Source organism: Takifugu rubripes, chromosome 7, assembly GCF_901000725.2.
Source record: "Takifugu rubripes chromosome 7, fTakRub1.2, whole genome shotgun sequence".
NCBI lineage: Eukaryota > Metazoa > Chordata > Actinopteri > Tetraodontiformes > Tetraodontidae > Takifugu > Takifugu rubripes.
Genome location: NC_042291.1, coordinates 6,079,446 through 6,106,367, shown reverse-complemented (window position 1 = coordinate 6,106,367; position 26,922 = coordinate 6,079,446). Strand labels below are relative to the sequence as shown.

The window sequence follows — 26,922 nt, the reverse complement described above, 5'->3', positions numbered from 1 at the left end:
AAACCCATGCTTCCCAGTGCGCATCTCACCGGAGGGTTTAAAAATCGCATTGTTTTTCAGTTGTGTCCGAGTTACAAAGTTTTTGTTTTTTTTTCCTGTCCGCTCCTGAAGGCATCGTTTTTATTTCGCAGTCTGGCCCTCCCCCGGCGCGCTCTGATTGGCCGGAGCGGCTGTCAGTCGGCGTGGGGCGGGGCTTGAGCCCGCCGTGTCTGCCCTGCTCCAGTAGAGGAAGGACAGCTGCTCTCGGCGGCGAAGGAAGGAGCGGAAAAAATCCGTAGACCGCTTTAGACGCTGGTGATGGCTGCTTCCCCGAACCTCTGCTTACTTCACCGTCCGAGCCGCTTCCAGACAAACATGGCGTGAGAATAGGAGGGGAAAAAAATTAGCTGTGGAGAAATAAGTGCGAAAGTGTCGGGAGTTACTCGTAGCGGCGGACTCGGCTGCCGCTGCCTGGAAGTTTTTCGTTGTTTTCCCGTCGTGGGGCCCCGACGGTGGCGGCGGCTCTCTCCACGGAAGCGGTGTCCCGGTCTGCCCAGCCCCATGCAAAACCTAACGGCCCCTGGCGGCCCCGGCAACTCCAATGTCACCTGCTCCTGCAACTGCACCGCTTCCCAGCCACAGGGAATGGAGATATGTGAGTACAATCCCGACTTTAGCGCCTCATAAGCGGTTTTGTTTGCACCGGAGAAAAGACGGTCAAGTCAGACAAGTCCTAATGTGAGACAGCCGAACAGTAACTCGGCACCGGCTGCGTCCTTCGTGCCTCCCACGTTAACGTGGCGGTCCTTTATTTGACATGTATTGCCTGCATTTGGGCTGTGTTTTACTAACTTTGCAGGCTGCTCGCAGGCGTCCGCGGCTGATGGTTGGAAGCCTTTGTTGTTTTACTTGGACTGAGAGTTTGAAGCAGACAGGATTAAATCATTGTTAGTGTTGTGTCTGAGCTTCCAGAGTGCGCAAAGTAGTTAGAACAGTTGACTGTTGGAAAGATCACTGGAATGACATTCTGGTGCAGGTAATATCAGAGTCTTTTAACACTTGGACGTTTGCTGTATTCTTCAGTCTGTAAAGTTGACTGGAAGGCCCAGACGGTGCATTTGCTGCCAGGGATCACCACAGAGGGTTAAATAGTTCCCCTGTCAGCACAGACAGGAAACGCTTGAATGGTATGTTATGTCTGTCTGCCTTCTGAGCAGCCCAGAAAGAAGCTATCATTATCAGCCCCGCCGTAACACTGCTGCCTGCTAGATCCACTGCAGATGTTCCTTTTTTTATGACTCCGGCCGAGGAAGACGAGCAGACAGACTGCTGGAAATGCAGAGGGCGTCCAGACAGAGAGCCGGAGACATCTGCAGACACGCAGACAGGCAGACCAAGACAAATAAACAGGAACAGTGCGGAGCAGACAGGAAGACAAGTACTGACAGATATCTAAACAGAGACGCAGACGGACGCGGAGGGATGCAGCGAGCGTGGCCGGCCCGGCTGCCTCAGGTACTAAACCCGGGTTGGGTTCTGCTGACACCACCGTGTAAACCAAGAAGTGCGTGTAAGCGTTTGTCTGGGTGTACCGCCGTCGGTTTCTGTGAAACCGTTGGGGGGGGGAGGAACACTTAGTCAGACGTGAAGTGCTGCAAGCAGAGAGCCAGCACACGCAGCCTAATTAGATAATCCAGTAACACCGACTCAGACTTCTGAACCCTGCTGGTAAACTCAGCCACAAAAGAAAGTTGGAGCGATCGCGTGGGTCGCCGCGCGCGGCGCGCTTTCATCTGACGCGTCTGAGTTCGCTGCAGAATGAGCGCCGGCCCGGTGTCGTTCACTGGACCTTTGGTGCTCTGAGAGTAGTCGTGGGGGGGGGGCAGGGTCCATTCAGCGGGCTTGAGACGGCCGTGTCTTTACTGTAGTGCCTGTCTGGGGTGAAAAGAGCTCTTGTTTGTTGCCCGTGTTGTCATGCAGACCCGGCAAGACTGAATAATGTAGCCCAAGCTTTGATGATTTCTCCGGCTGAAGAAAAGACCCCCCCCCCCCATCTCCCTGTCTATTTCTTTTTTTTTTAAGTGGAGCGGCGTCTGCGCTGGTGTGTTTCCTCTTTATTCAGACAGGGAGGGGAATTGAAAGGGAGCAGGAACGTGCAGACAGCGCGTCACGGCCAGGAATCAAACCTCTGCCTACACGCTGGCGTCCACGTGCAGCCATTCCAAAGACCTGAAGCTGCTGCTGCTGCTGCTGCTGCTGGTTTTTGCTTCTTGATTTTTGGAGGAGGGCTAAAAAGAAACGCTCCTCAGGTCAAACAGCACGGAGCCTTCTGGCCCGGCTACTCCGGGTTTGGGAAGTCCGTTTGCAGTTCAGGTGTTTGGCTTCCTGGTAATTAAAGCCGATAATGGACTGTTAGATCCATAGCCAGCGTTCCTCGGGCGACATGTTTAACCTACAGCACTCTTGTCCACACAGTTGTACTTCTCTGTGGAGGAGGCGTCCCCGCGGGCTGACACTGCGGACGGGTTCTCGGCAAACACATTTATTTTGTCTTTTCCTCTAATATTGACACATTCTCCCTCGGGGCCTGTTTTTCTTAAACAAGTACGTTTTGAGTTGCATTTCAACGGAAGGAGGACGTCCCTTAAACATGTAGGTTTAAGGTTTAAATATGTAGGTTTAAGGGACGTCCTTCTGTTGAAATACAATCTTGAAATGCATATTTCCACTGTCATCTAGGCGTCGGCGCCGTGGCTCTTTTTGTGTTTCAGAACAGTGAAGGGCCCAAGGTAAAAGGTGCCGGCGGTCAGGAAATGACTGAGGGGAGGTTGATGATTCAGAACTGGACTGAATTACTTTTATTCTTGGGAGTCAAAAGAGAAAAGCTCAATGCCAGGATCGGATGAATCACCGTGGCGTGCTGGAGCTTCCTTGAAATTGGGCACAACTTAAATGGATTTTTTTCTCTGGCAAGTTTGGGTGGATCATAAAAATGGCACACGCCCACTTAAGCTGCTTGAACTGCTGAGCTCTGACCCAACCTTTGAGATTAAAGTCGAGGTTTTATGAAGTTGAAGTGGAAAAAACGACCTTGATGGGAGCCGGGGCGTTGGCCGCTGCACGAGACCACCAGCAGTAGGAAACTTTAGCACAAGCGATGGTTCTTTGCCCATGGAGGATGCTTCAGAATAGAGGATGATTTAAAAACCGTCACGTCACCCTTTCAAAATAAAAGCGCGGATGTTCCCAGCTGCGTGCTGCAGATGCAGGAATGCTGATTCGCCTTTGCGGTGTAACGCAGGGCCGCTCAGGAGGAGAGAGGAGCGCGGCTGCTGATAAGATCACGTTTCCTGGTGTCGGTGGCAGCAGCACGGCGGTGTTTTGTGCAGCACGCCACAGCGTCTGGAGCTGAGACAATCAGCACCTGGGATTCTTTCTCACCAGTTGTATTGAGCGCTCTTTATGTGGGTCAGGTAAATTCAGCTGGTTTAAGCTCAGGCACAGCGATGCTAAACCAGTCCACCCATTATTGTCCCTTCCTCTGCCGATAAAGGCTCCTCTGATGTTTAAGCTCACAAAAGGTCGCTATTCTGATGGAAAAACGAGTCCCAATTTCATCTTTTGAAGCAGATTTATTCAAATTAACAGATGGTTGGAAGCATCAGAAGGGTAATATTTACTGAAGCAGCTTCCTTATCTGAAGCACAGGAAGTGCTGTTGTCTTTCTGACTGTTTCAAACTGGGAAGAGGATGGATGTCACACTGCAGACGCGTGTCAATCAATACGCACCTCTGTGTCTCTCCAGCACATCTGTAGCATCTGCACATTTCTTCCGAGGCCACTCAAGCAATAAAAAAGGAGACTGAAGGAATACTGGTTCTCATCGATCCGGCCCTTTAGATGTACATCTAACAGTATACATGCACTTGCCCTCTGGGATGCGGCAGGTCCGCGTGTCAGAGGCTGGAGTGTGTGTGTGTGTGTGTGTGTCTGTGTGTGTGTGTGTGTGTGTGTGTGTGTGTGTGTGTGCAGCAGCCTGATCTGCACTCCCGTCCGTAAGCGTTGGTGTGTAGGTGGCAGCGGAGGTCATCTGTCAGCTACCTCGGTCCAAACGCGCACGCACACTTGTCGACTCGCCCACAGTCGCTCGCACAATCGCGCGCTCATGCATTTACACCTAAATGTGCGGAGAGCTGACGCCAGGCTCGCTCATACGGAGCTCTTTGTTTGTTCAGAGGCTGCTTTTGCCTCTTTTTTTGGTTATTTTGTGGGTTGTTGAGTTGTAATGAATTTGTTTTATTACTGGTGACTGCTTGTAAATGAAAGATTGGGTGAATTCTGGGACCTTGGGGAGCGGCTTGACTGAGATAATCAAACAACGGCATCCATTTTTATTCTGGCTCCTAGACAGATTTCTTTTGTGATCACTGCTCCTATAATTAATTTCACAGGGAATTTCTACACTTGCTAAGTGTTTCTCAGCGGAGTCGTATTTAGTCTGCCACCTCTCCTCGGCTAACGAGTTGTATCCGTGAATAGCGGCGCTCGGCTCGCAGAGGTTAAAAAAGAGCTCCTTGTTTTATGTGGGGTCCAGGCCCAGACTGTTTTTACACCCTGGTGTTGACCTGCAGCTGCCCTCTGCTAGGCTACCGCCACCAAAATATAGAGTGTGGAGTTGTTCAGAGGCTGGGGGCAGGAATCACAGGGTGCCTCATGACTGTAGCAGCGCACCAAGGCTGGTGCTTCAAAACCTGTCTGGAAACAGAGCAGAACCGAGAGCGATCCTCTGAACCGAGCAATCACAGCTGCAGGTTTTCTTTTTATTAACAACAGGCATTCTGTCAACAGGAAGAGCCTGATGTGCACGTGGGTTCACACGTTTGTTTTTCATGCCTGTCCTTGAGTTTACCTGCACTGGTCTTTTTTTCTGTCCGGGTCACAGAAGCCAAGGTGGGCGTAAACGTTGGGCTTAAACCCAGACGGGGTTTTTGTTGGTGTGTTATTCCTCTGAAGTCTTTTCAAAATAAAAGCACATACGTTTTATAGTATTCCCACGGGTCGGCGAAGCCAAATGACCTGAAGCAAAAATAAACAAAACACTGCTGGTAACGGATAAGATGTCTGCAAGTAGTCAAATTTGCTTTGCTCAGAGTCAATCCTCACGTTAAACAAAGCGTGAGAAATAACCTGATGAAGTTTCCTCTTAAAGACCGGCGGCTTCAGAGAGCCTCGTTCCGTGAGAGGTTCTGCTTTTTTACGGCGTTTCCCACTTGGGCGTGTGGCGTTCTTCTGCACCGTGGCACCGAAAGATCTAAAAGTGAACCTTGTGTGCAGGCTGGATGCTGGTGGACGTCTGTCTGGGATGAACGCGTCTTTGTCTCGTTGGTGTAGCTGTTGTGACACGTTGTGTCGCGTTAGCGCAACCGAATGGGGATTTGTCACGGATTATTTCGGGTGTTTTGTTTTTTTTTCTTCCCAATGCTTGACCATCGGTTTGTGTTTTTCTTCTCAATTGCGGCGCAGCTGTGCCCGGGTGTATTTTTGGAAACGCGTAAACAAACCTTGATGCGACAAATGCTGGGAAAGACGGGAGCCGGGCCGCTCTCCACCCAGTGGACGTCAGGCAGGGGATTTTCAAAAGTCCAAAGTGGGGAAAAGGTGGATCCCAGAGCACCCTCACCCCTGCAGACGCGGCGGCGTTCGCAACCCCGTCGCTGACTACTGGGACTCCCTTTGTGTCTAGTTTCTGCACCCCCAACACCACACACAGACGCAGCAGACCTCCTCCTTTAGTTCCCAAAATGCCCTTGGGACCAGGGCAGATTTGTAGTCTGTGTGTGCTCGAAGACAGGACATCCGTCAAACGCGTGCGTGTTTCAGCCGTGGTGGCGGTGGGGGATGTTGGGAGTCTGCTGCCTCGGTCAACATCTATTTACACACGGTTGGGACTGTCTGAGATGCTAAAGAGTCGGCAGCGAATGAATCAGCCTCTCTGTCTGCTGCCTGTCATATGACTCCAGGTCCGTGCACGTGCAGTAGAGATATTGCAGCCTGTCAAAATACTGCTACAGAAACACGTGAACGCACGTTTATTTTCCCCCGGCACTCAGTCAGAAACCAAATGGCTGGTGTGTTTGTTACCCGGTCTCGCTGCATGTCTGGGTATTTTTTTATGTACACAACAAAAACGGCGATTATTGCGTTGGGAAAAAAAGAAGGCAGCCTTTCGTATCACACGGAGCGGGGAAAAAAGGAATCTGGCTGACAGGAAAGCTGCACTGCCCGCTGTTTTGTCAGATTTTGGGTAATCCGTTTGTTTGTGTATGTGGGGAACACCCAGACAGAGAAATAATGACATGTTTCATGTAGTAGCTTGCAGGATTTTCCCTGGATTTTGAAGAGATTTGTTTGATGAAGTTTCCTCGCGGCTGCTTTCAGGGACAAAAATCTTTTCCGCCAGAGTCCAGGCTGTCACCCACACCGCGTTTTTGTGGCGATTCCAAGCTGAGGTGAAGTTTTTCAGCAACTTATCAAATCAAAAGCTAAAGTATGCAGCGCTTCTCAGCGGCGTTTTTGTTTAAAATGGATCATGCATGCACAAAGTAAGGTGAGAGGGACATGGCGAGGCGGCGCACAGTTTTTTTTATAATCTAATGATTGAATAAATGTGAATAAATATAAAGTAAGGAGAGAAGCTGTGTGATATCCAGCTAAAGGCTGCGGCCTTCAACAGTCTCGCTGAATTTACAAACTTATCTGAAAAGATTGTTTTGTGGGAAGTTCTCGCATTTCTCTGGTGAGAAACGGCTACAGTGATGTAATATTACAGGTCTTTTATTACCTGTCTCGTCTGCTTGAAGAATTGCAGGTCAGAAAGATGAAATACCTGTGAACTAACCTCGTGAATGGGAGTTCTTTATTCGCTTGTTATTCGCTGTCTATGAGGAAGGAGGGGCAATTTTAAAAAGTTCCAGAAATTAGTTGATAAAACACAAAAACAAACTTAGAAGAAATTACTCCACTGGGGACAAAGCTGGAAAATGCAAAGCAAATTTATACTGAATAAGAAAGTCAGCGTGTCCTTGGGTTTGCTAACTCACAGAGGAAGGTGCAGTTGTTTGTTCTCCTGCCGGGACTGTGAGAGGAACACTGACGTGACCTGGAGATGGAACTGACATCTAATTACCAAGAAATTAGCTTAATGGCAACGTTAGCTTCTTTTTTGACCTGGAATCTAAACTGTCACAAAGTGGCCCGGTTACCTATCCAGTCAGGGGAAGTTCACCAAGAAGCTGACCGTAGACTGCTGCTTAATTTGTGTGTTTGCACACGTCTTCACGGCGTCATTTCATATGTGTGAATGCTACTAATGTGACACAATAGTCTTCCTACACCTAAGCTCTGCAAACATTCCCTCCTGTCTTCTGCATTCCCAGCTCCTCAGGTATTACTACTACCTTTCTGTGTGTGTGTGCGCGTGTGTGCGCGCGCGCGTGTGTGTGTGTGTGTCGGGGGGGGGGGGTTAAATCCGTGGTCTCGATCTAGATCTGACCTTATCACGGGAAATTACAGGGATTACAGTTCAATAAGAGATAAGCAATCAATGAATGTGTGTTTAAAGACAACAAGCAGCGGTGTTTCAGCAGCAGGCAGGAGCGACCTTAGCTCTCCTTCAGGATCACCTCTCAGGTGGGAGCAGGTGAATGACCTCACCCAGGTAATGGCTGATGTATACACTTTACACAGCTGCAGATTCCACAGGCCCAACATTCTTTTGTGTGCGGGTCACATCCGTTTGGTATTTAACTGCGTGAGTTCTTTTTTTTTTTTTTTCCTACATTTTTGTTTGAACTGGAGTTAAGTAGTGAGAAAAGAGTGTGTGAGTCAGAAAAGTGTGTGTTAGCTGCTCCGTTAGCCTCCTCCAGTCTTTGGGAGCTGTCTCAGAAGTGAGACAGCTGTCTGTTTTTTTGGGGGGGGTTGAGTCCCTCCCTCTCTTCCTATCCAGACACACAAGTCAGACAGCGGTGTCTGATACCTTCCACCCCCACTTCTGTTGCTCTCCTCCTCCTCTCTCCCCCCCGGCTGCCACCAGCTGACCCCAATCAGGCACAGGGCCTGCTCTATTGTCTGACTGGGGAGAGGGGACACACACACAGACACAGACACACACAGGGAGTCAGAGGGAGATGGAGGCTGTCTGGTCTGGCCTGACTCCCGACTCCCCACCCACCCCCAACCATAACACAGTTTGTCTCCTCAGATGCATCTGACACTTGTTATGCAAAGTGTTTTGGATCTGCGCTGCCTTGCTAACCTAGCTATTAGGCGTCGCCTAAAAGAATCGGTAGTCTCGTATGCAAAAATGCAGCTTTGCAGACGGGAAATAGTCAAATGAGCTGGTGTGGAGAGGGGGCCCGAGTGTGCACCCACTCACTGGAACACCCAATCACAATCATTCTGCATGATTCCCATCTCAGCAGCTTTTGTTTCCTGGTTGTTGTTGTTGTTGTTGTTTGAAAAGAAACTCAACATATTTAAATATAACTCTGAACTTCGTCTTCCATGTCAGTTTCAACACCACCACAAGCTCCAAAGCTTTAAATAATGTAGAATTATGTAGCTGTTGTTGAGAGAAGAGTTGTCATGGAAATAATCGAGCTAGAACAGAAGATGGCCACAGCTACAAAATGTAAATGTGTTTGCTTTTGAATTCAGAACCTGGAATAGAGGCGGTGGAAGTCGGGGATGGGACGCCGTCCTCCTCCCCTTCCCATCCTCGTCCTTATCTTTGTGTCTTGGCATTCGGCTGATAGCTAACACGGCCTCTGGCTAGCGTTGCTAATGATGATTAGGGCTCCCGCTCTGTGCAGCGAGGAGCTCCTGTGTGTGAATTATTAATATAGGTCAGAGTCACAGCATCCGGCTTGGCCCAGCCCAGCGCCGTCCCGGCACTATTGCAATACACAGCCCCCGCCTACCCACAGCCTGCCCCATCTGTCAGCCAGATTAACCCAGCAGATCTCTTACACCGAGGTCTCCACCAGGTTGGACTTCATAAAAGAGCCCCTCTATGAATCCTCCACCCAAGTTCCACCAGGAAAAAACTATTTAATAAATCCACGAGAGTCGCACGCTGCCATAATTATCAAAACCTGCGTCTGCGGGCGCAACAATTCTTTCTATAAACACTTAAACCCCTGCCGGTGGAGCCGCACCCCGAGTCTTCTTCGATGGCAATTATATTTTTATGAGGCAGGAATTTTAATGGGAAGAGTTTAGGTTCCTCGAAAGATGCTCACTTGCCATGATGAATTGCATCTGTGTGCACGTGTGTGCGCATGTGTGCGTGTGAGTGGGTGGATGGGGCTGCTCAGACTCTCATTTCAACAGCCAAATTGCCTTTCCCTCCTTTAATAGGTGGCTGTTGCTGGTCTGGAAGCACAGAAAGAGCTGTTAGCATTCAAACGTGCCCCCTCAGCTGTTTCAGACCAGAGCCAGATGTAGCTCCGCGCTAACGGAGCAGCCGCCCAGCCGTTTTGAAAAAGGCAGAAAGTTTTTTTTTCCAAGTTTCAAATGAAACAACAGCTCGCACTTTCCAGCGTGGCAGCTTTGACCCGACTTCTGCCATCTGGAGCGAAAGCAAGAGCCAGCCGCGCCATAACACCAAGAACCCAAAAGATTACTATAAAGATCCAAACGTGTGTGTGTGGGTGTGTATCTGTTGCTAAGCTGTTGCTATCTATGGTTACACTCTGCGTTTGTGCGGCCCAAAAGAGATTTACCTCGTTGAGTCAGGAGTTTCTTTTCATGCCACGATACTCGCCGTGAGCTGAACTCCCAAAGTGCCGCTGCTTTGAGAGGAAGACGGAAGCGGCTGGTGTGGGTGGAGGAGCCGGAGCGCGAGAGGGCGAAGGCATGAAAGACGGGACGAGATGGGAGAGCAAAGCAGAAGAAGAGATGTGCCGGGAGGAATGTTTCCCATCAACGGCCACGTGGTTCGCTTCCGATACCATTCCGCTTCACGGCGATCCGGGGGTCTTGGACTCGAGAGACCGGTGACTCTTGACACTTTTGTTTCCACTGGGAGGGACTTGGTACCGGTTGACTGGCTGGTCACGGTTGCAGCCTCTTCCGCAGCTCCATCTCTTTCAGGTATGGACTGCTAACGTTAGCATACCCACCTGGATCAGGTGGCGTCCCCCGTCCTCTCATGTCTGCCGCGGTTCTTTGTTTTCACGGCCTTTGGAAGGGTGATTACAGAAAGGAGAGCTTCTGGTCCCGGTCCAGTTCACGCCCAGAGGAGCTGAACTTCTCTTAGCTGTCCTCCCCTCTCTTTGAACCCCTTCAATCCGCCACCGCCCCGGCTCTATTTATACCTCTCTCAGCAAGACTAAAACATCCACGCCATCTCCACACCACCACCATTATTTCTCAGGCCCCCCCCCCACCCCCACCGCCCCCCCGCCTGCATGTTTCATCCTCAGCACTTTTCCTCTAAAAACTTTCCTCTGTTGTCGGCAGCTGTTGCTCAGCGCTGTGCCGAAGTTCAGCCTGCGGTCAGGCCCGAGTTCCTTCCACTCGCGCACCTCACGTATACATGCGCCACTTGCCCCCCCCCCCCCCCCGCCACTTCCACCCTGACATGGCGTCCTTCTCCACTTTTTCTCTTTATCCCTGTCTCACTTTCACTGTCTTTATCTCTTTTCAGCGTCTCACCCTTTTCCTTCCTCTCCTTTTCCGCCTCGGTCTCCCCCCCTCCTAATCCTGCCTGCCAGGCATTGCTTCATGGTTGTTAAGCATCTCAACCCAAAGGGGGGAGACAGAGACTGGAGGAGGCGCGGAGGGAGGAGGCGCTAGTCATCTGGTGGAACCTATTGAGCAACTTAAGCGTGGTTGTTTTGCTCTGTTGGCTCGGTACAATGAAACCGCATGTGGAAGACATGTTTACAGTCAGAAAGAGTGCGAGAGGAGGAAGAAGTGGGAGGGAAAGTAAGGGAGGGAGAGGAGGTGGGAGAAGAGAGACAGTGGGAGAGATGACGACAAAAGTGTGTTTTTATAGAGTGAAGTGAAAATGAGGAGGAAGGATCCCGAAACGGAGGCTCGGAGACACAGAAGGAGGCGATAAATGATGAAAGGAAGCGGGTAGGTGGATTAGAGACGACAGAAAAATGGATGAACAGATAATGGGGAAAGTGGGAGAGGCAGAAAACATGGATAGACAGACTGGCCCATCTCAGTGGAGCGACAGTGAGTCATAGCAGAGTCGCACGCCGCGCTAGCGTGCGCGGCGGTGGCGGCCCATCGTTCCAAATCTTTGTCCCCATCTTTGTCGGGGCTGTATAGAGGTGGTCTATTCCAGGGAGGACCGGAGGTGTCAGGTTTAGCGTCTTCAGGTTGCTACGCTCTGTTGTGTCACGAGGTCATGTCGTGTTGCAGTTCTGCCTCCTTCAAACCTTTTACTCTCCTGTCTTTGTCCCCCAACCTTGAATTTATTTTGCCGTGCAGACGCGAGACTTTAAACCGCACGTATACAGTACACTTCGCCGCTCTGATTCTGTTTCGTTCCTCCTCTTCTTGTGCTCTGATTCGTTAAGCCAATCAGAAACGCGTTAAATTGGCGAATGTCCACTGTCCGTAATTTAAAATTCAAAAATGTGCCACATCGCTATAGCAACCGACACAACAACCGATAACAACTGCAGATAGACAGCGGGCCCTAGCACAGCGTGTCTGTTGACAAGCTCAGAGATCAAATATGAAACGGATAACAGACGTTTTCCTGTGGGCAGTCGCACCAGCAGCAGGGCTTCATCCAGCAGCGTTCCACTGTTGACCAGCATCACATTAACACATTTCAGTGGTCAATTATCGGCACGAGCACGAGCGCGTAGCCCAGCTGTGGATGCTAGCTAGCTGTGTGGCTAATATCTACTTGTCGCCGTCGCCTGGAGACGATTCTGACGTATGAGATTATGCTTATGTTAGCAACGAGGCTAACTGGGCCTGCTGCAGGCTATCACAGTCTGGCTCGTGCCCCCCCCCCCAACACACACACACACACCCCAGCATGTGGACGCCTCCCCACATCCGTCAGCTTGTCCGGTTCAGTTCCCGTCCGCCGGTCGCGTTGCTCAGGGGTTTCTGGTCAGGACTTGAGCAACAGCCTTTTACCTACTCACACACACTCACACACACACACACGCAGACTGACCCCTGTCCATGTCTCCCAGCACACTTACACACACACAGGCGCACGCACACACTCACTTTAACCCTGACATTTCTGTGACCCTCCAGTCTGGTTCAATTACTCAGGGAGAGTGTAGTCAGTCTGGCTTTATGACGGGGGTTGGGGTGCAGGGTGTCTAGACATTATCCTGTCTGTCTGGCTCTGATAATGTACACGCACACACACACATGCTCGGGCGGACTCCTGCTGTCAGAGCTGGCCTGCAGTCTCTCAGGTGTGTAACGTGACAAGTGTGGGTTCACCATCTCGGCACAGGATGAATAGTTTAGCGCTTCTCCTCCGCTTTACTGTTCTTCATGAATATTACATCACTGGAATATTGATAATACCAGGCCATATTGTAATATTCATGCTATGTTATCACAGATCCTGTGATTCTTCTATCGGCCTTCATGTTCTATTCATGGGGAAGGAGGTGAGCTTCACCACTTCTTTCCAGGAACCAAAAGCTGGGATTTATTGCCAGCTCAGCATCAGATCTTGTCATTATTGTCTACATCAGCAGTACTGGAGCTTGTTCAGGCAGGAAAAAAAGGATCGTCAGACGGGTCAGACGGTGCTGTTCGCTTCGCTGCCGAGCGACGGGAAAATGGGCGCGATGCTAACAAACAGGGCAGAAGCCCCTCTGGTTAGTTTTAAAGTTGCAAAATGTAATTTTTTAATCAGCGTGTGGTCCTAAAAGAAGAACGCCACATTCCCGAACGGTGAATCCCGATTGGCTGTAAGTGATTGAGGGCTGAAGGCAGTGGGCCAGATGGCGTGGGGGCGGGGCTTGATTCTTACAGCAACCTACCACTAGAGGGTGAGGTGTGCCGCTTTTTTTAAGGCATCAGTGTCTTTGTTGTGTTGTTGGAACTGTGAGAACCGGGAGCTTTTGTTGTTGTTTGGAAATGAAAGGCACAGATGCGCGCAGGCACGGCGGCGTGCTTCTCCATCGACGTGTTCGTCTTTTTAATCCCGTTGAGTGTCGGCGAGACGAGCTGCCTCTCCTCCCTCTGCTGCGTGACAGGAGCAGAGAGAGATGGAGTGGAAGGAGGGAGAGGGGAGAAGACGGGCAGAGATGTAATTGTTTTTCTCTCTTGTTGCTCTTAGTTCCTTCAGCATGTCTGGCACCTTTTTCTCTCACTCCGTCACTCTCTGTCTATGTCTCTCTCTCTCTCTCTCTCCATCCCCGCTACACTTACAGCCTCCTCTTCTCGTCTTCCACCTTTGTCATTCTACTCTTTCTTTCTCAGCCTCCCTCTCTTCTCTGACCCAGAGCTACCTGTTTAATGGGCCTAGGGTGCCAGAAACACACACACCTACACGCACACACTCTTCAGGGTTAAGCTGCACTAAACTAGTTCATTTATTTCCATGGAGAGACTGATTGTGGTAAAGGAGGGATGCAGTAACTAGGCTCATAACTACATTCATGCCCTCTCACTAACACACACACACACACACACACACACACACACAGAGCAATTGGGAAAAGCAAGCTGTTGCTGCCAGGCTGATATTAGCTGTCTAGACGTTGGTGCACACGTGTCTAAAAGGAGGTGTGTGTGTGCGTGTGTGCGTGTGCGTGTGTGTATGTGTGTGTGTGTGTGTGTGAGAGAGTTGTTGCCTCATCATCTGCTTGACTCTTTCTGTCCCTTCATTACCAAAATCTCTCTATTCTCCTCTCTAACTGCGCCAGTCTTTTAACATGTGAGTGTGTGTTTGTTCATTTCCTCCTACTCTGTCTTGTGTGTGCGCGTGTGTGTGTGTGTGTGTGCGTGGATGTTTGTGCGTATCCGTGCCAGTCAGGTCGCTACCATGGTGCCCCAGCAGCTTCGGGCCTTGTTGATCACGGCACCGTGCCCAAGGGTTACCATAGCAACGGCAGTGGCAGCAGACAGAACTGTGTGCGCTAGTGTGTGTCAAAGGAGAACTCTGTGTGTGTGTGTGTGTGTGTGTGTGTGTGTGTGTGTGTGTGTGTGTGTGTGTGTGTGGGCTCTGTGCAGTGGGCAGCAGTCTGTGAACTCAGCAGGCCTCTAGCTGGGCTGAAACCCTGGACAGCAGGAGAACGATGAGCAAGTCCGTGTGGGGGGGGCGTTTCCTTTATTTTGGCCTTTCCTGCCCATATTGCTTTATTCCTCCCTCCAGGTGCGTGAAGGCTCGTCTTTGTGACGGCAAACCCAGATTTCTTCCAGCCCCTGTGAATTTTGCAGCAGAATAATTTGGCTAATTGCTCAGAGCAGCAGGCTCCGGCGCAGAGACGCGGACGTACAGCACTTCCTCGTTCCCAGCTGTGACGATGTAAATCCACCCGACAGCACAGAGGCGGAGATCCAGATTGTGACAGACAATCCTCTGATGTTCTACTGTGAATTCACCATCATCTCCTACCCCGTTAAGCTCGCCTGCTGCCCTTTCCGGGCCAGTCGTGGAGGGTGTTGAGCTCTTTCTGGGGCTCTGCTGAAGCAGGAAACAGGAAGTAACTGCAGACAAAATGAGTGCGGGGGGGGGGGGTGTTGCGCCAGGATGGACCAGATGACATTGCAAACTTTGTAGGGTAGCACGGAGGGCGCTGAGGAATGTGTGCCATCACTTCCACCAGGCTGTCGCAGCGTCGTGAGCTGGATTCAGAAGCTCAGCCTGGGATCCGTTGTTAGGCGGCTACCAGTGTTCACTCTGACCCAGCGGCAACTCTCCAAAGCGTACTCGCTGACTGTAGCCTCCCAGCTGCGGGTCAAAAAAAAAAGTTTTCTGGTTTTCTGTCTGAGGTCACTTGAGCTCAAATGTTAAGTTGATTGAGCGATACCAACGTTGGAGGCCTCGTCTGAGTGTGAGCGGCCTCTATAGATAACCTTTAGCCTGATTTTTGTGTCAAGGCCAAGGGAGGTCCGTGTGTTTGGCCTCATTAGTCACAGAAGTGAAATCCGTTTGGTGTCTGCTGTTGCCGTTAGGAATTTTTGCAGTAGATTTGGTCGGTTGTGGAGAACAATGCAAGGAAAACGGGTTGTTGCTACAGCGACGTGTGATTAGCAGATGGCTGATTGCCTGTGTGAGAGGATGCTTAAAGGGTCAAATATTGTCAGTCTGGCAGTATAACAATAGAAAACTCTCCTTTCTCTGCCTGCCTTTGCTCCTTTTTTGAAAGGTTTTGAGAATTTTTGAAATGGCGCTTTGTCCTTGGATTATGCAACTGTTTGAAATCAAGGTTAGGCTAACCAAAAACTCCCACGTGGACTTGCTTCAAAAGCTGGAGAAATGGAAGAAGGATGAAAGCCCCGCCTCCACACTGACGGACGTCCGCGCCCTCCAATGGGAGCGCTTCCCCAGCTACCTGCCTGTTGCAGGCAGCATAGATGTGGCTCTCTCCTGTCATACAAACACAACAGAGGACAGAGGATCACTAAGCTAACTTTACCTTTGTAAATTCTTATAGACTTAAGCTAATAATGTTAGCATCAGAGCCAAGTATGCTTGTTTTTTGCAAATTGAATAAGCTAATACCTGAAAGACAGTTACATGCACCCCCTGAAGTGTTTACAGTGGAAGCTGGAGTCCATATTTCCACAGAAGTGTGCACTGAAGCCGATTGGCTGAGCAGGATTCGCACATTTCCACTCGTCCCCGTGTGTCGTCGGCTGCGTGCTCTGACAGCACCTGCTGTTGTCTGTTTGTTTGCTGTGTGTCTGACAGCTTCTTTTCACTGGCAGGTCAGCTGAACCTCCCGACCCGTGTCACATGAGCACACACAACCGCGCCGATGCAAAGGTTAAAGAGGCGTCATTGGGTCAGTGTGTGTGTGTGCGTGCGTGTGTATGTGTGTGTGTGCGCTCTCTCTGCCGTGTTTTCCGGCTGCTTTCGTGTTGGGCTGCTGAAAGGATGCTGGGTTTAGCCATAAAGGTTTCACAATGATCATCTTTTTAATGTTTGAAGCCTGGAGGTTTTTCTGGTTAATCCTCTTTATTGTCTCGTTTAGAAACTCGTTTCGGATCATTCAGGCTGACAAGTCAGGAGGGAAACCTCCATCTTTGCAGGGCTGGTTAATAGCCACGTTTCCACTGCAGGGACTTGGGGTAGTTTTACAGGGCCGGGGCCATTGGTGCGAGTCTCCACAGCAGGAACCTTCCCCAAGCAGGAACTTTTATGGCACTGCACCGAGTCTCTGGTACTTAGAGTGGCCCTGAAAAACCCTTAGTGAGGGCATTTTATTCGGTGCCAATTGGCTAAACCAGGATGTGACACGGAACCATCAGAGGAGGAGCGTGAGCCTAGCAGACGCCCTTGAACGCCCCATCAACACAAAGAACTCTTAACTTAACTGCACCTTTTATTCGTCTCAGCTCCTTTCATATTTGCTTCTTTCATGTTAACCTCTTTACTTGTTGCTTTCCTCGCTATGATTTTCCGGCGTCTCGCCCGGGCGTCGCCAGCATGGGTGTCACATAACCATGACCCGACCCTCAGGAATGGTTTCTGTGAAGTTCCGGGTCCTAGTACCTGGAACTCCCGCAGTGGAAACTAATGTATGGGGGGGCGACTTTTGGATAAACCTGATGGCCTCTGTACCGTCTCACTGCAGACGGAGGGTTAAAAAAAAAGCAAAGAGCCTGGCGGGACGGCTGCTGGCTGGCAGTGCAGATTATTCAGCTGGAGAAATAAGGGTGCTGCAGACGCCGGGCTCATATTGTTTTGACAAGTGGATTACTGCTGTAATAACATCAGGCTGGTGTCGTTAATGCAGACTGCCTGCACACACTGATCTCTGGCCCGAGTGAGTCAGAGCCGTACACTCTGTTCTACTGGCTGAACTGGGTGGATACTGCGGCGAGGCCTCCCGTCTGCTCTCCCTCCCTCTCTTTTATTCGATCCCCTCAGTGCTTCCTTCCCCTTTCTCGACCCCTCCTAGCTTCCTTCCTCCCCTGCGTGCAGAGGAGAGGTCAGAAACTGCAGCTGCTTTTTTTTCTTTTTTTGGTTCAAACTTGGGGCGTTGGAGAGACTTTACATTTTACAGCAATATCTGTTGTTAGTGGCGCCAGGACGTGTGGGTGCACTACACCGGTGTGACCTAGAGGCGGCAGTAAAGAGTCAACCAAGGTTTCTCTGTCTGCAGCTGAAACCGTTCACAGTGAAAGTGAAACTTTCTGGAACGCTCGACTCTTCCTCTTTGCAGGCGCCTGTGCAGAATAGTTGTCCCCCGCTGAAACGTCGACGCAGTAACTTCCCGTTAGGGAAATTCGCTCCTTTTATGGTGAGATTTTAATGGCAAAAGAGAGGAAGAACTGTCGATTAAAAAAAAAAAAAACAGTCAAAAGTGACCCAAAACAGCCCAGATGTGAGCGGTTGAGTCTGGTTCTGTGGGTGTAACTGTACCTGAGCTGCCTCCCTCGTGGCTTGTTAAGAGAATGGCGCCATGCCCCCCCCCCATTTAATGACATTCGATGGTTGCTTAGTGAAGCTGGCCTCCTGAACTTGACACTCTGGACCTTGTTCCGCTGTGATTAACAATGCCGATGCCACTTTCGTTTTACTTGTTCCTACGTCTGACTTTAGAAGCTGGTTGTTTCCTTCAGAACTGAGATGATTTCTGTTGTTTAGCACTGAGCTTTTCATCCCTCGGCGGTTAGCGTAGCGTCTGCTGGGTGCACTGGCTTTGGTTTCATTCTTCTGGCTTTTCTTTTTGTGTCCACCCTCCATGTGGTTCTGCCTAGCTGGCCTCCTTTTTCTCAGCATTACCCCACCCGTCCCCTGTGGCTGCTGTGGTGGGGCTGAAGCAGGTTTGGGTGGGTTTACGTTTCAGCTCAGACGCTACGCTAACCCACCCTAATGCAGACAAATAAGCTGGGGAGGATTACCGAGGCTGGGAACACTGGGAAAAGTTGGGTTTTTACTGGACTGGGCTGGAATTTGCTGTAAGCCGAGCAGGTTTCTTACAGGTAATTTGCTGCAAAGTTGTAACTTTTTCTTTTTTCAGCATCCCGTTTTTTTCTCCTTGCGCGGGCTGCCTTTTGGAGAGGTTGTCCAGATTTCAGCAGAAATAGCTGAGTGTACATTATGTCTTTTTTTAACAGCACTGCAGGGACACACACACACACACACACACAGTGACTAAGGGTGTGAGTCAGGGATTGGCCTGTTTTCTAAGACCAGACAAGGTCAAGACTTCTGCACAGAACAAAGCAATAAAGCACAAAGAGCCTCAGACTGCAAAGAGGAGGGGAACAAGTGCAAAGAGAGGGAAGCCTGATGAAGAGATGTGATAAAGATGGAGAGAATGATGGTGGGCGAGAGAGGCATTGATATGACTGGAAGAGTACAAGAAGAGACTTGTTGAGGAGCGAAGGAAGGAGGATGGGGTCGGTGGAATGATGGCTAGAAACAGGCCTGGCAGTGATGGAGTGGGTGGAGTCTGAGGGGAAAAAACCCATGAAACAATGAACAAGAGAGGAGAGGTGGACCTGAGTGTGGGACGGCTCGGTGCTGCTCTGATCTGAGGTCATTCCGGGCCTGTGTGAGGGCAGGAACACGCCAGTTATTGTCCTCACAAAAACGCCGCTGTGGGCTGACACCAAACTGTTCCCATCTCTCTCTCTCCCTCTCTCTATCTCACACACACACATTAAATATAAGTGTAAACAGTAAAGTTCTGAAAAAAGTTACACGGGGTGGTTGACCTCTGCCTCCCCCTGCTGGACAAATGGAGTTATAACAGCGGATTATAATGGCTCTTAACCTTAAATTAATAGGTCGACAAGGCAGTTTTACCTCGGTATTACAGCCACATATTAGCTGTTAAAAATAAGAAAGATCTAAGCTTTAAACACATGAAACACCAAATGCTCTGAAGTGTTGGACGGATCAACTTCAGCACACATGTACGAGGTTTCTGATCGCCATCGTGGCCGATTTGTACGACGTGTTAACCCCTGTGTCTGTCTCTGTGTGCGCAGCTGAACTGGAGTTCGTTCAGATCATCATCATCATTGTGGTGATGACGGTGATGGTGGTGGTGATCATCTGCCTGCTCAACCACTACAAGCTCTCCACCTGGTCCTTCATAACGAGGCAGAGCCAGGCCCGCAGACACGACCATGCCCTGCAGCAGGTCAGTAACTCTGTGTGTGTGTGTATGTGTGTGTGTGGGGGGGGGGGGGGACACAAAGGCATGGCTGCATCTGCTCCTCCCACAGAGCTCTTCTTTGAGCGGTTAGTGTCTGTATCATCCGCTTCTGCTCTGAGAGAACATTTCTATATTGCTGACGCCGGGACAGGAAGCTCGAACCAGATTGTTCCCTGCACCAGCGCCCAACTAAACCAAGTCCTTCATCCCAGCCAGAGTCTGTGTCCCACTTTCTCCGAGGTAGCAGCGGCGCTCCAGTCTGTGAATTAAAGTCGCTGCATGCCTTTGCAGCTCCACACTCTGTGGGGCTCTGATGTTTAATTCACCGCGGTGGCGTCCAGACGGCAGCCGCTCTTCCTCTTCCTGCATCCCGGCAGGTCAACAAACGCACGTGGAAGCTTTGACGGGAGCTTCACGTGCACCAACACAGGCTGAGCTCCCTGCGGTGCTAATTATTGGTCCATTCTTTGCTTTATTTACCTGTTTGTAGGTGATGCTAAAAGCCTTTTAGGCTAGTTGGTATTCAACCGATCCCCCTACTTTGTTATATTAACACGTTAGCTAGCAGCAGAGTAAGAGCGTCCGATAATAGCAGAGTTCTTGATCCACTCTTTCAGTTCCACACCCAAGTAGCTTAATAACATCTGTGAGTGTGTGTGAGTGTGTGTGTTGATCGGACTTCAAGGAATTCATTTCACAATTCGCAAATGTTAAAACCTATTTAAAAACATGCAACGCAGCCGTTGCCCTTTGACCCCGACCCCGGCTTTGGCTTCTCTGCTGCATCGATTATCAGACAGCTCGCAGCATCGGCGGAGGGATACAAACCCTTAGTTGCTGGTCCCTCTGTTCTGGCTTTAGCGGTCAGGCTCCTGGTCGTCACGTGTGGTCGGGTTTCATCTCCCCTAAAGTCGGTTAAGAGAGAGAGAAACCATTGTTGATTTTCCAGTGACAAACGTGCCTAAATGTGTCCCAGTTCTGAACAAGCCAGGTGTTAAAGCGTCCCCTTGTCTGGTGTGTTTGGTCTCCAGGACGGATGCCTGTGGCCTTCAGACGGAGGGTCTCGACAAGGTGCCTCAGAGGTAAGACACTCCCACTGTTACTTTAGTAATTAGTTCAGATTTACCGCTCCGGTTGGCTTTAAAGTCACGTTTCTGACAACCAAACTCCTTTCATATTTCTCCTAAAAACCAAAAGAAAGGGGGGGGGGGGGGGTGTGAATAGAGAGGAGGTGTGGAAGGAAGGGGGGGGGGGGTCAGGATTATCAATAGCTGCAGTCAGAGTATCGACAGCAGGGCTGAAACTGGGCCTGTTGTTCATTAATCACAGTTATGACCGATCCATGGATCAGCCAACTGTTGCACGTGGGGGACACCTGCACGTGTCCAGGTCGCCCGCTGGTCGCCCGCAGGTCGCCCGCTGGTCGCCCGCTGGTCGCCCGCAGGTCGCCCGCTGGTCGCCCGCTGGTCGCCCGCAGGTCGCCCGCAGGTCGCCCGCTGGTCGCCCGCTCGCCAATCACCGAACATCCCATCGATCCTTGCCTCAGCAGCCTTTGATCACGTCCCTGATAGATCAGAAGCAGTTTTGGCTCGACTTTGGTTCCAGAGATGTAAATTGGCGTGACGGCGCGGCTTGGGCGGGGGAGTAGTGGAGGAAATGGAGGAGGTTAAGAAACATTGTCAACATCAAAACACCCGGGGAGAGATGAAAGAAAGGAAAGAGCCGTGGGGAGACGGATACAGAGGGAGACGCAGAGTGGGTGGCTTATGGATGCGGGGACGGGGGCTGTGTGTGTGTGTGTGTGTGTGTGTGTGTGTGTGTGTGTGTGTGTGTGTGTGTGTGTGTGTGTGTGGATGGTTTTTGGTGCGTCATTAATCAGCAACACCTCCCCTGACACTGTCTAGACAGCCGTCTGAGAGCTGCCCTGCTCTGCTGCGCTCTGCTCCCTCTATCACCCGTACACCTTTCCCTCCTCCCTCCCTCCTCCCTCCTTCTCTCCCTCCTCCCTCCTCCCTCCATCTGTCTGGCTCTACTTTCTCCCTTTTTTCCTATCCTTTTTCTGCCTTTATCACTCCAGCTCTCTTTCCTCTCTTTGTCCTAATGTCTTTTTCTTTCTCTTTTCTTTATCTCCCCGTTAATCCTTTCAGTTGCTCTCTCTCTCCTCTCCCCCTCTCTCTCTCCCCTCTCTCCCCCCTCTCTCTCTCCTCCTCTCTCTCTCCCTCCCCCCCCCTCTCCCTCCCCCCTCCCCCCCCCTCTCCCTCCCCCCCTCCCCCCCCCCCCCTCTCTCTCCCTCTCTCTCTGATCCTTTTTTCTTCTGCCGTTTCTCTTTTTTCCCCTCCCCCCGTCTGTTCCCTCCATCCAGCCGGTCTTGTCGGTGGGGGTTGACAGTCAGAACCGGAGGCTCTAATTGAAATGGTTCCCTCTGATAGCGACTCTGAATCCGTAGAGTTGGACGGGAACGTGAGGCGCGTTGAGGTGACGCGTCCGCACGAGGCGTCACAAAGAATCGGCGAAATGACGGCGTCCTCCAGGAGGAGGCCTTTACCTCCGGCCCGTTTGCCAGAGCGGCTGTTTCCACGTGTGTTTCTGTGTCTCCTCAGGTTCTGTACGCTCCGCAGGCCCGGGACCGCTTCACCGCTCCCTCCTTCATGCAGCGCGACCGCTTCAGCCGCTTCCAGCCCACCTACCCGTACCTGCAGCACCAGATCGACCTGCCGCCCACCATCTCGCTGTCGGACGGCGAGGAGCCGCCCCCCTACCAGGGGCCCTGCACGCTGCAGCTCCGCGACCCCGAGCAGCAGATGGAGCTCAACCGCGAGTCGGTGAGGGCGCCGCCCAACCGGACCATCTACGACAGTGACTTGATTGACATGGGCGGTGGCGGGAGCCTGTGCGGGGGAGGGGGCGGCCCCAGACCGCCCAGCAGTAACTCGGGCATCAGCGCGGCCAACTCCAGCAGCCACGGCCGCATGGAGGGCCCGCCGCCGGCGTACAGCGAGGTGATGGGCCACTACCCCGGCTCGGCGTTCTTTCTACACCAGCACAGCAATAACCAGAGGGGGGGGGGGCCGGGGAGCAGGACGATCCAGCAGCAGAGCCAATCAGAAAGCACAATAGTACCTGCCAAGGCCAAGGACAGCCAACCAGAAGACCTGGTGTGAAGGAAAGAGTGGGGGGGGGGGAGTGGGGCCGCCCCCCCCAGACTGAAAACTCTCTTTCACCACCTGTGCAGTGGTCTGTCAATCATGTTCGCTCGTCCTCTCTCTCTCTCTCTCCACACTCCCATTGCACAAATAAAGACCTGAGCTTAACAGCACGGACGGTGGGGGAGCTAGCCGTGTTAGCGCCTGCTAGCCGTGTTAGCGCCTGCTAGCCGTGTTAGCGCCTGCTAGCACAGATCGGAATGGTTTCTGTCCCCGCGGGAGACGACCGTCTCCTGGAACTGAGGATATCCTCCTTCTAGTTTTTCCTTATTTCCATTTATTTTTTTTCTACTTTGTTTTTGGGACCGGGATCTGTGCACAAAGCAAAGAACTGAGAACGGGCGACCGGTGAGAACGCGACAGGATTCACACAAACAAGATTTTAGTGCCAAGGTTCACGAGGAAGCAACGCGGCGAGGAGGGCGGCTGTGGGCGGGGCTAATGTAACATTCAAAACACAAAGAAACTTATCAAAAGTTGCACTATCTTTTTTTGTTGTTGTTGTAAACGAGCGGAGGGAAATGATGCTATGTGACGCTGTTTGTTTTTCTTTCCTTTTGTCCGTTCGATGGAACCGACCGACTGAACTTTGGCTCCGGGGATGTTTTAACAGTTGGGAGCAAAAAAAGCAAACAAGTATTATGAGCTTGTGTCCTTCCCGTTTGTTTGTTTGTTTGTTTTGGGACTCTCGTTTCCAGTCTACGACATTTCTGTCTGCTCGCAACACAAGCACAGTGAGACTTCGCACCCTTTCTCACGTCCCTCCACGTCAGCCTGGCGGCGAGCCGCTGCGCCGGCTCCGCCCTTCGGATTCATGGATCCCGAACTGGGAAATCAGCCGCGCCCCTGCTAGCGACATATCTGCCGTCCACGCAGCAGCTCGCGCAGGCAGATTCTTCTCCATTTACATCGGCCTTGACCTCTGACCCTTCTCCCCCCTGAAGTTCTGAAGTGATTTCTAGCGCCGTCGCGCAGAACCCTGTAGAGCGGAGCCGCCTTTTCGGTTTGGGTCGACCTCTGTGGGGGTGCGGCTGCTCGGCCTGAAACCACCAGATATTTGGTTGATAATCGCGCTCAACGTGTTGTTCAAAGGTCGAGGTTACGTTTCCCCGCCCCCTTTTTTAACGGCTCCCGGGAGACGACGGTGTCAGAGTCACGATACTCGCAGCATTTCAGCCGCTCGGCGTTTCCCATCCGGCGCCATTTTCGACGACGCTCCTCCTTCCCCGGGGTTTCTCCTGTCCTCTTCCGACAGCCGCCGCCCACAAACGCCATCGCCACGACGATGAGGCAACGAAAAAAGGCTCCGCTCTCCGTCTTCGCATATCAAAAGAGAAAGAGGAGGCAGACCGGAGGATCGTGTCTAAATCAGGTTCAAGCATCTGGTCCAAAGGGCTACGGGAGCGCCCCTTTTCTAAAAGAAACCTGCTTTTTTTAATCGAGCCTTTTTCTGCTCATCGTTGCCTTCTCTGCTCTCGCGCTTGCCCCCCCCCATCACCTCTTCTTCATCCCTCCATCCCTGTGCAGAGTCCACCAAGCCCTTTAAAGTGGAGACGCGTGTCCCCCCCCCATCCCCCCGTGTGTGTGTGTGTGTGTGTTTTGAGTAAAGGTTTGGACAACACACAAAAGCACTTAAAGCTCGTGCAGGGGCCTCGTGTGTTGCACCTGCGCACGTCTGCGTGTTGCACCTGCGCACGTCTGCGTGTTGCACCTGCGCACGTCTGCGTGTTGCACCTGCGCACGTCTGCGTGTTGCACCTGCGCACGTCTGCGTCCGCCCGGCTGATTTATCCGGCGACATCAACGCGTCGTCCGGGTGCCTTTCTTTCCCCGTTCTGAAGGCGCAGCCTCCTCGTCCCAGGTTCTGCCTCTGCGTTGGTTCTCTGCAGGTTTGGAGAACGCAGCAGAATCGGGCCGTGCGGAGTCGGGGGGGGGGGGGGGTTCTGGGCTCCCCCTCTCCCCCTCCAACACTTCCCTTTTCATCCTGCTCCCTCATGAAGACACAGTCACTAAACGGTCAGATTGTTTCTGGATTTGGGAATAAATGAATTGGCTAGTTTGGAGATGACTCTGCCTGATCTGAACCGGGACGTCGCCCACCTGTCCCACGTGTCTCACCTGTCCCACGTGTCCCACCTGTCCCACGTGTCCCACCTGTCCCACGTGTCCATGTCCCAAACCCGTCGCCTCGACGCCCATCGGTCCAGACGCAGAGACGAGTTGGTATCAGACGTCCCGCCTCCGGACGCTCGGGGGGGAACGTTCGCTAGCATCTGTGTCTGTGTGGTTACATCACTGCTGCTATTGCTGTTGCTGCTACTATCGTTGCTACTGCTGCTTCTCATGCCCCCCCCCCCCCCCCCCCCGCGCCCCCCCAGGAGAAACCTGCCCGTCTGCAGTCAAACGCACAACTGTTGAGAGAACCGGCAACACAACCGGAGGAGCGTGGGAACCGTGGTTCTGACACTTCTGCCTTTGACTGTCTGGACCTGCCCCCCCCCCCCCACCTAACCCCCCCTTCTTCTTTTGAGCCTCTCGCCTTGTTCTGTCTGCGCAGTCATAGCTTGTAAACTGAAGGTTTTGAGATGAATTTTAGGTTTTCTATGAGGAAGTCTGCATGTTACTATGAGTATAAACGGTGCCTAATGTTCATGTTTGAGCAGACCACACGCCGCCACAAACTGCTGCTCGCCATCATCGCCCGCCCACACCTGCCGACGGGGGCGGAGCTGGGGCCACTTCCGGCTTTGATCTCAAAATTCTGCCTTTCTTTTTTTTCGTCCTTTGATTCAAAAGACGTTTCAAGAGAATTTCACCCCGAAATTGGGAGGTTTCCAACCTGCGACATCAGCGAGACCCGCCCCCCCCCCACCCCCCCCAAACAACCCACCATCTCACTTCCACTCGGTCGGACGTCGGCGTTCCGCCGAAGCGGTTCGGAGCAGTACTTTGTGAGCGTGTGGAGCAGACATAGGAACCCACTTGCACTCGAAAAAAAAAAAAAGCTCCCACCTTCGTTGTGCCTCACTTCCAACGGTGCTTTTTCAGTAGTCTCTTTCTTTGTGTTTGTTTGTACGGTGCTGTATATAACTTGAATATATTATGCACATATCCTACCCAATGGGTAGAACCCACAAAAGATGTTGTGAATAATGTAAGATAATGTATAGACAATATAAGAATTTTAAGAAGCAGCATCAAATTTGTAAATGCCTACAGTAAAAACATGCTTTTTTGTTTTTTTTTTAATAAGATAACTTGGTTTGCAAAGTATGCTTAGAATATGGTTGCGTCACAAATACAAATAACTACTTATGATATTTTGCTACAAATGATAGTCCGTTATGATAAGGATGAGATTAACCTCTGGATTAACCAAGTTGCTGATGCGGAGGGTTAAACACAAGCTTTCGCGGTATTTGAGTGGATCTGATCTGAGCTAACAAACATATCACGCTGTAACATCAGCCCCCCCCCCCCCACCCCGCACCCCCCCACCCCCCGCGGAGCTCGAGCCCGACTCGGCTGCCAAAGTTCGGATCTGTTGAGCAACGCTGAGGAAGTCGCACCAGCCTGAATGGAGTGGGGATCCACGTTTGTTTGTTTGTTTTCCACATGGCGATGTTCTCCGGGGCACCGTGTCTCCAGCAGGACCATGTTCACCTGCAGCCTGCTGGAGACACCTGGACACTGTACAGAGAGCATGTTCATTCTATCTGTCCACAATGTACATAAGCAACGCGCCATTGGCTCCTCCCATAAGTTGCAGGTGTCTCCACCACTTCCTGTTTTCATACATCTTTTTTTTATACCTTTGTTTCCTGCACTAGCTTGAAGAACTAACTTTGGCTCCGACTGATTTCTTTTCTTTTTTAACCCCCCCCAGCAGCGCGCTCCTTCACTCCACTTATCACGAGTCTTTATCGACGACGAGTAGCCGTTCCTGTCATTTTAACAACGATAACGTCAACAGTTTGGTATTCTCTGTCTTAACAGTTACCATAGGACTGCTTCCACCATGGATTTTGTAACATCGACTTGCTTTATTTACAGAACGAATCCTTCTCGTCCCCCCTCCCCCCTCTGTGCTGAAATCTTGATATATACGACTGTATTCCCCGACTGTACAGTATATATATCCAAACACAGAGGTTAAATTGTTGTGTATTTCTGCCTCTTTTTATTTAAGCAATTGTGATGTAATAGGTTTTAGGCCTAAGGTCTGTTATTGCAATACTTTTACAGAAAAGATGGAAAAAAAAAATCAAAAAATGTTGCTCTAAGTGCTGTTGTAGTCAAAGATTTTATGCTTGTACTTATGCTGTAGTCAAACTGCGGCATAATGAATAAAACTTTAAAAGTGATGACTCTGGTTTGTCACATGATCACTGGAT

General features: G+C 51.2%; 1 protein-coding gene across 1 annotated transcript; it reads left to right on the top strand.

The window, feature by feature from the left end:
• The first annotated feature begins 217 nt into the window (after positions 1–217).
• On the top strand, positions 218–26,892 carry LOC115246455 (low-density lipoprotein receptor class A domain-containing protein 4-like). Its single transcript, XM_029839462.1, has 4 exons — positions 218–634; positions 19,157–19,311; positions 20,358–20,408; positions 21,927–26,892. The coding sequence occupies exons 1-4, from the start codon at positions 541–543 to the stop codon at positions 22,485–22,487; spliced, it is 861 nt and encodes a 286-aa protein (XP_029695322.1). The 5' UTR covers positions 218–540; the 3' UTR covers positions 22,488–26,892.
• Positions 26,893–26,922: the final 30 nt, after the last annotated feature.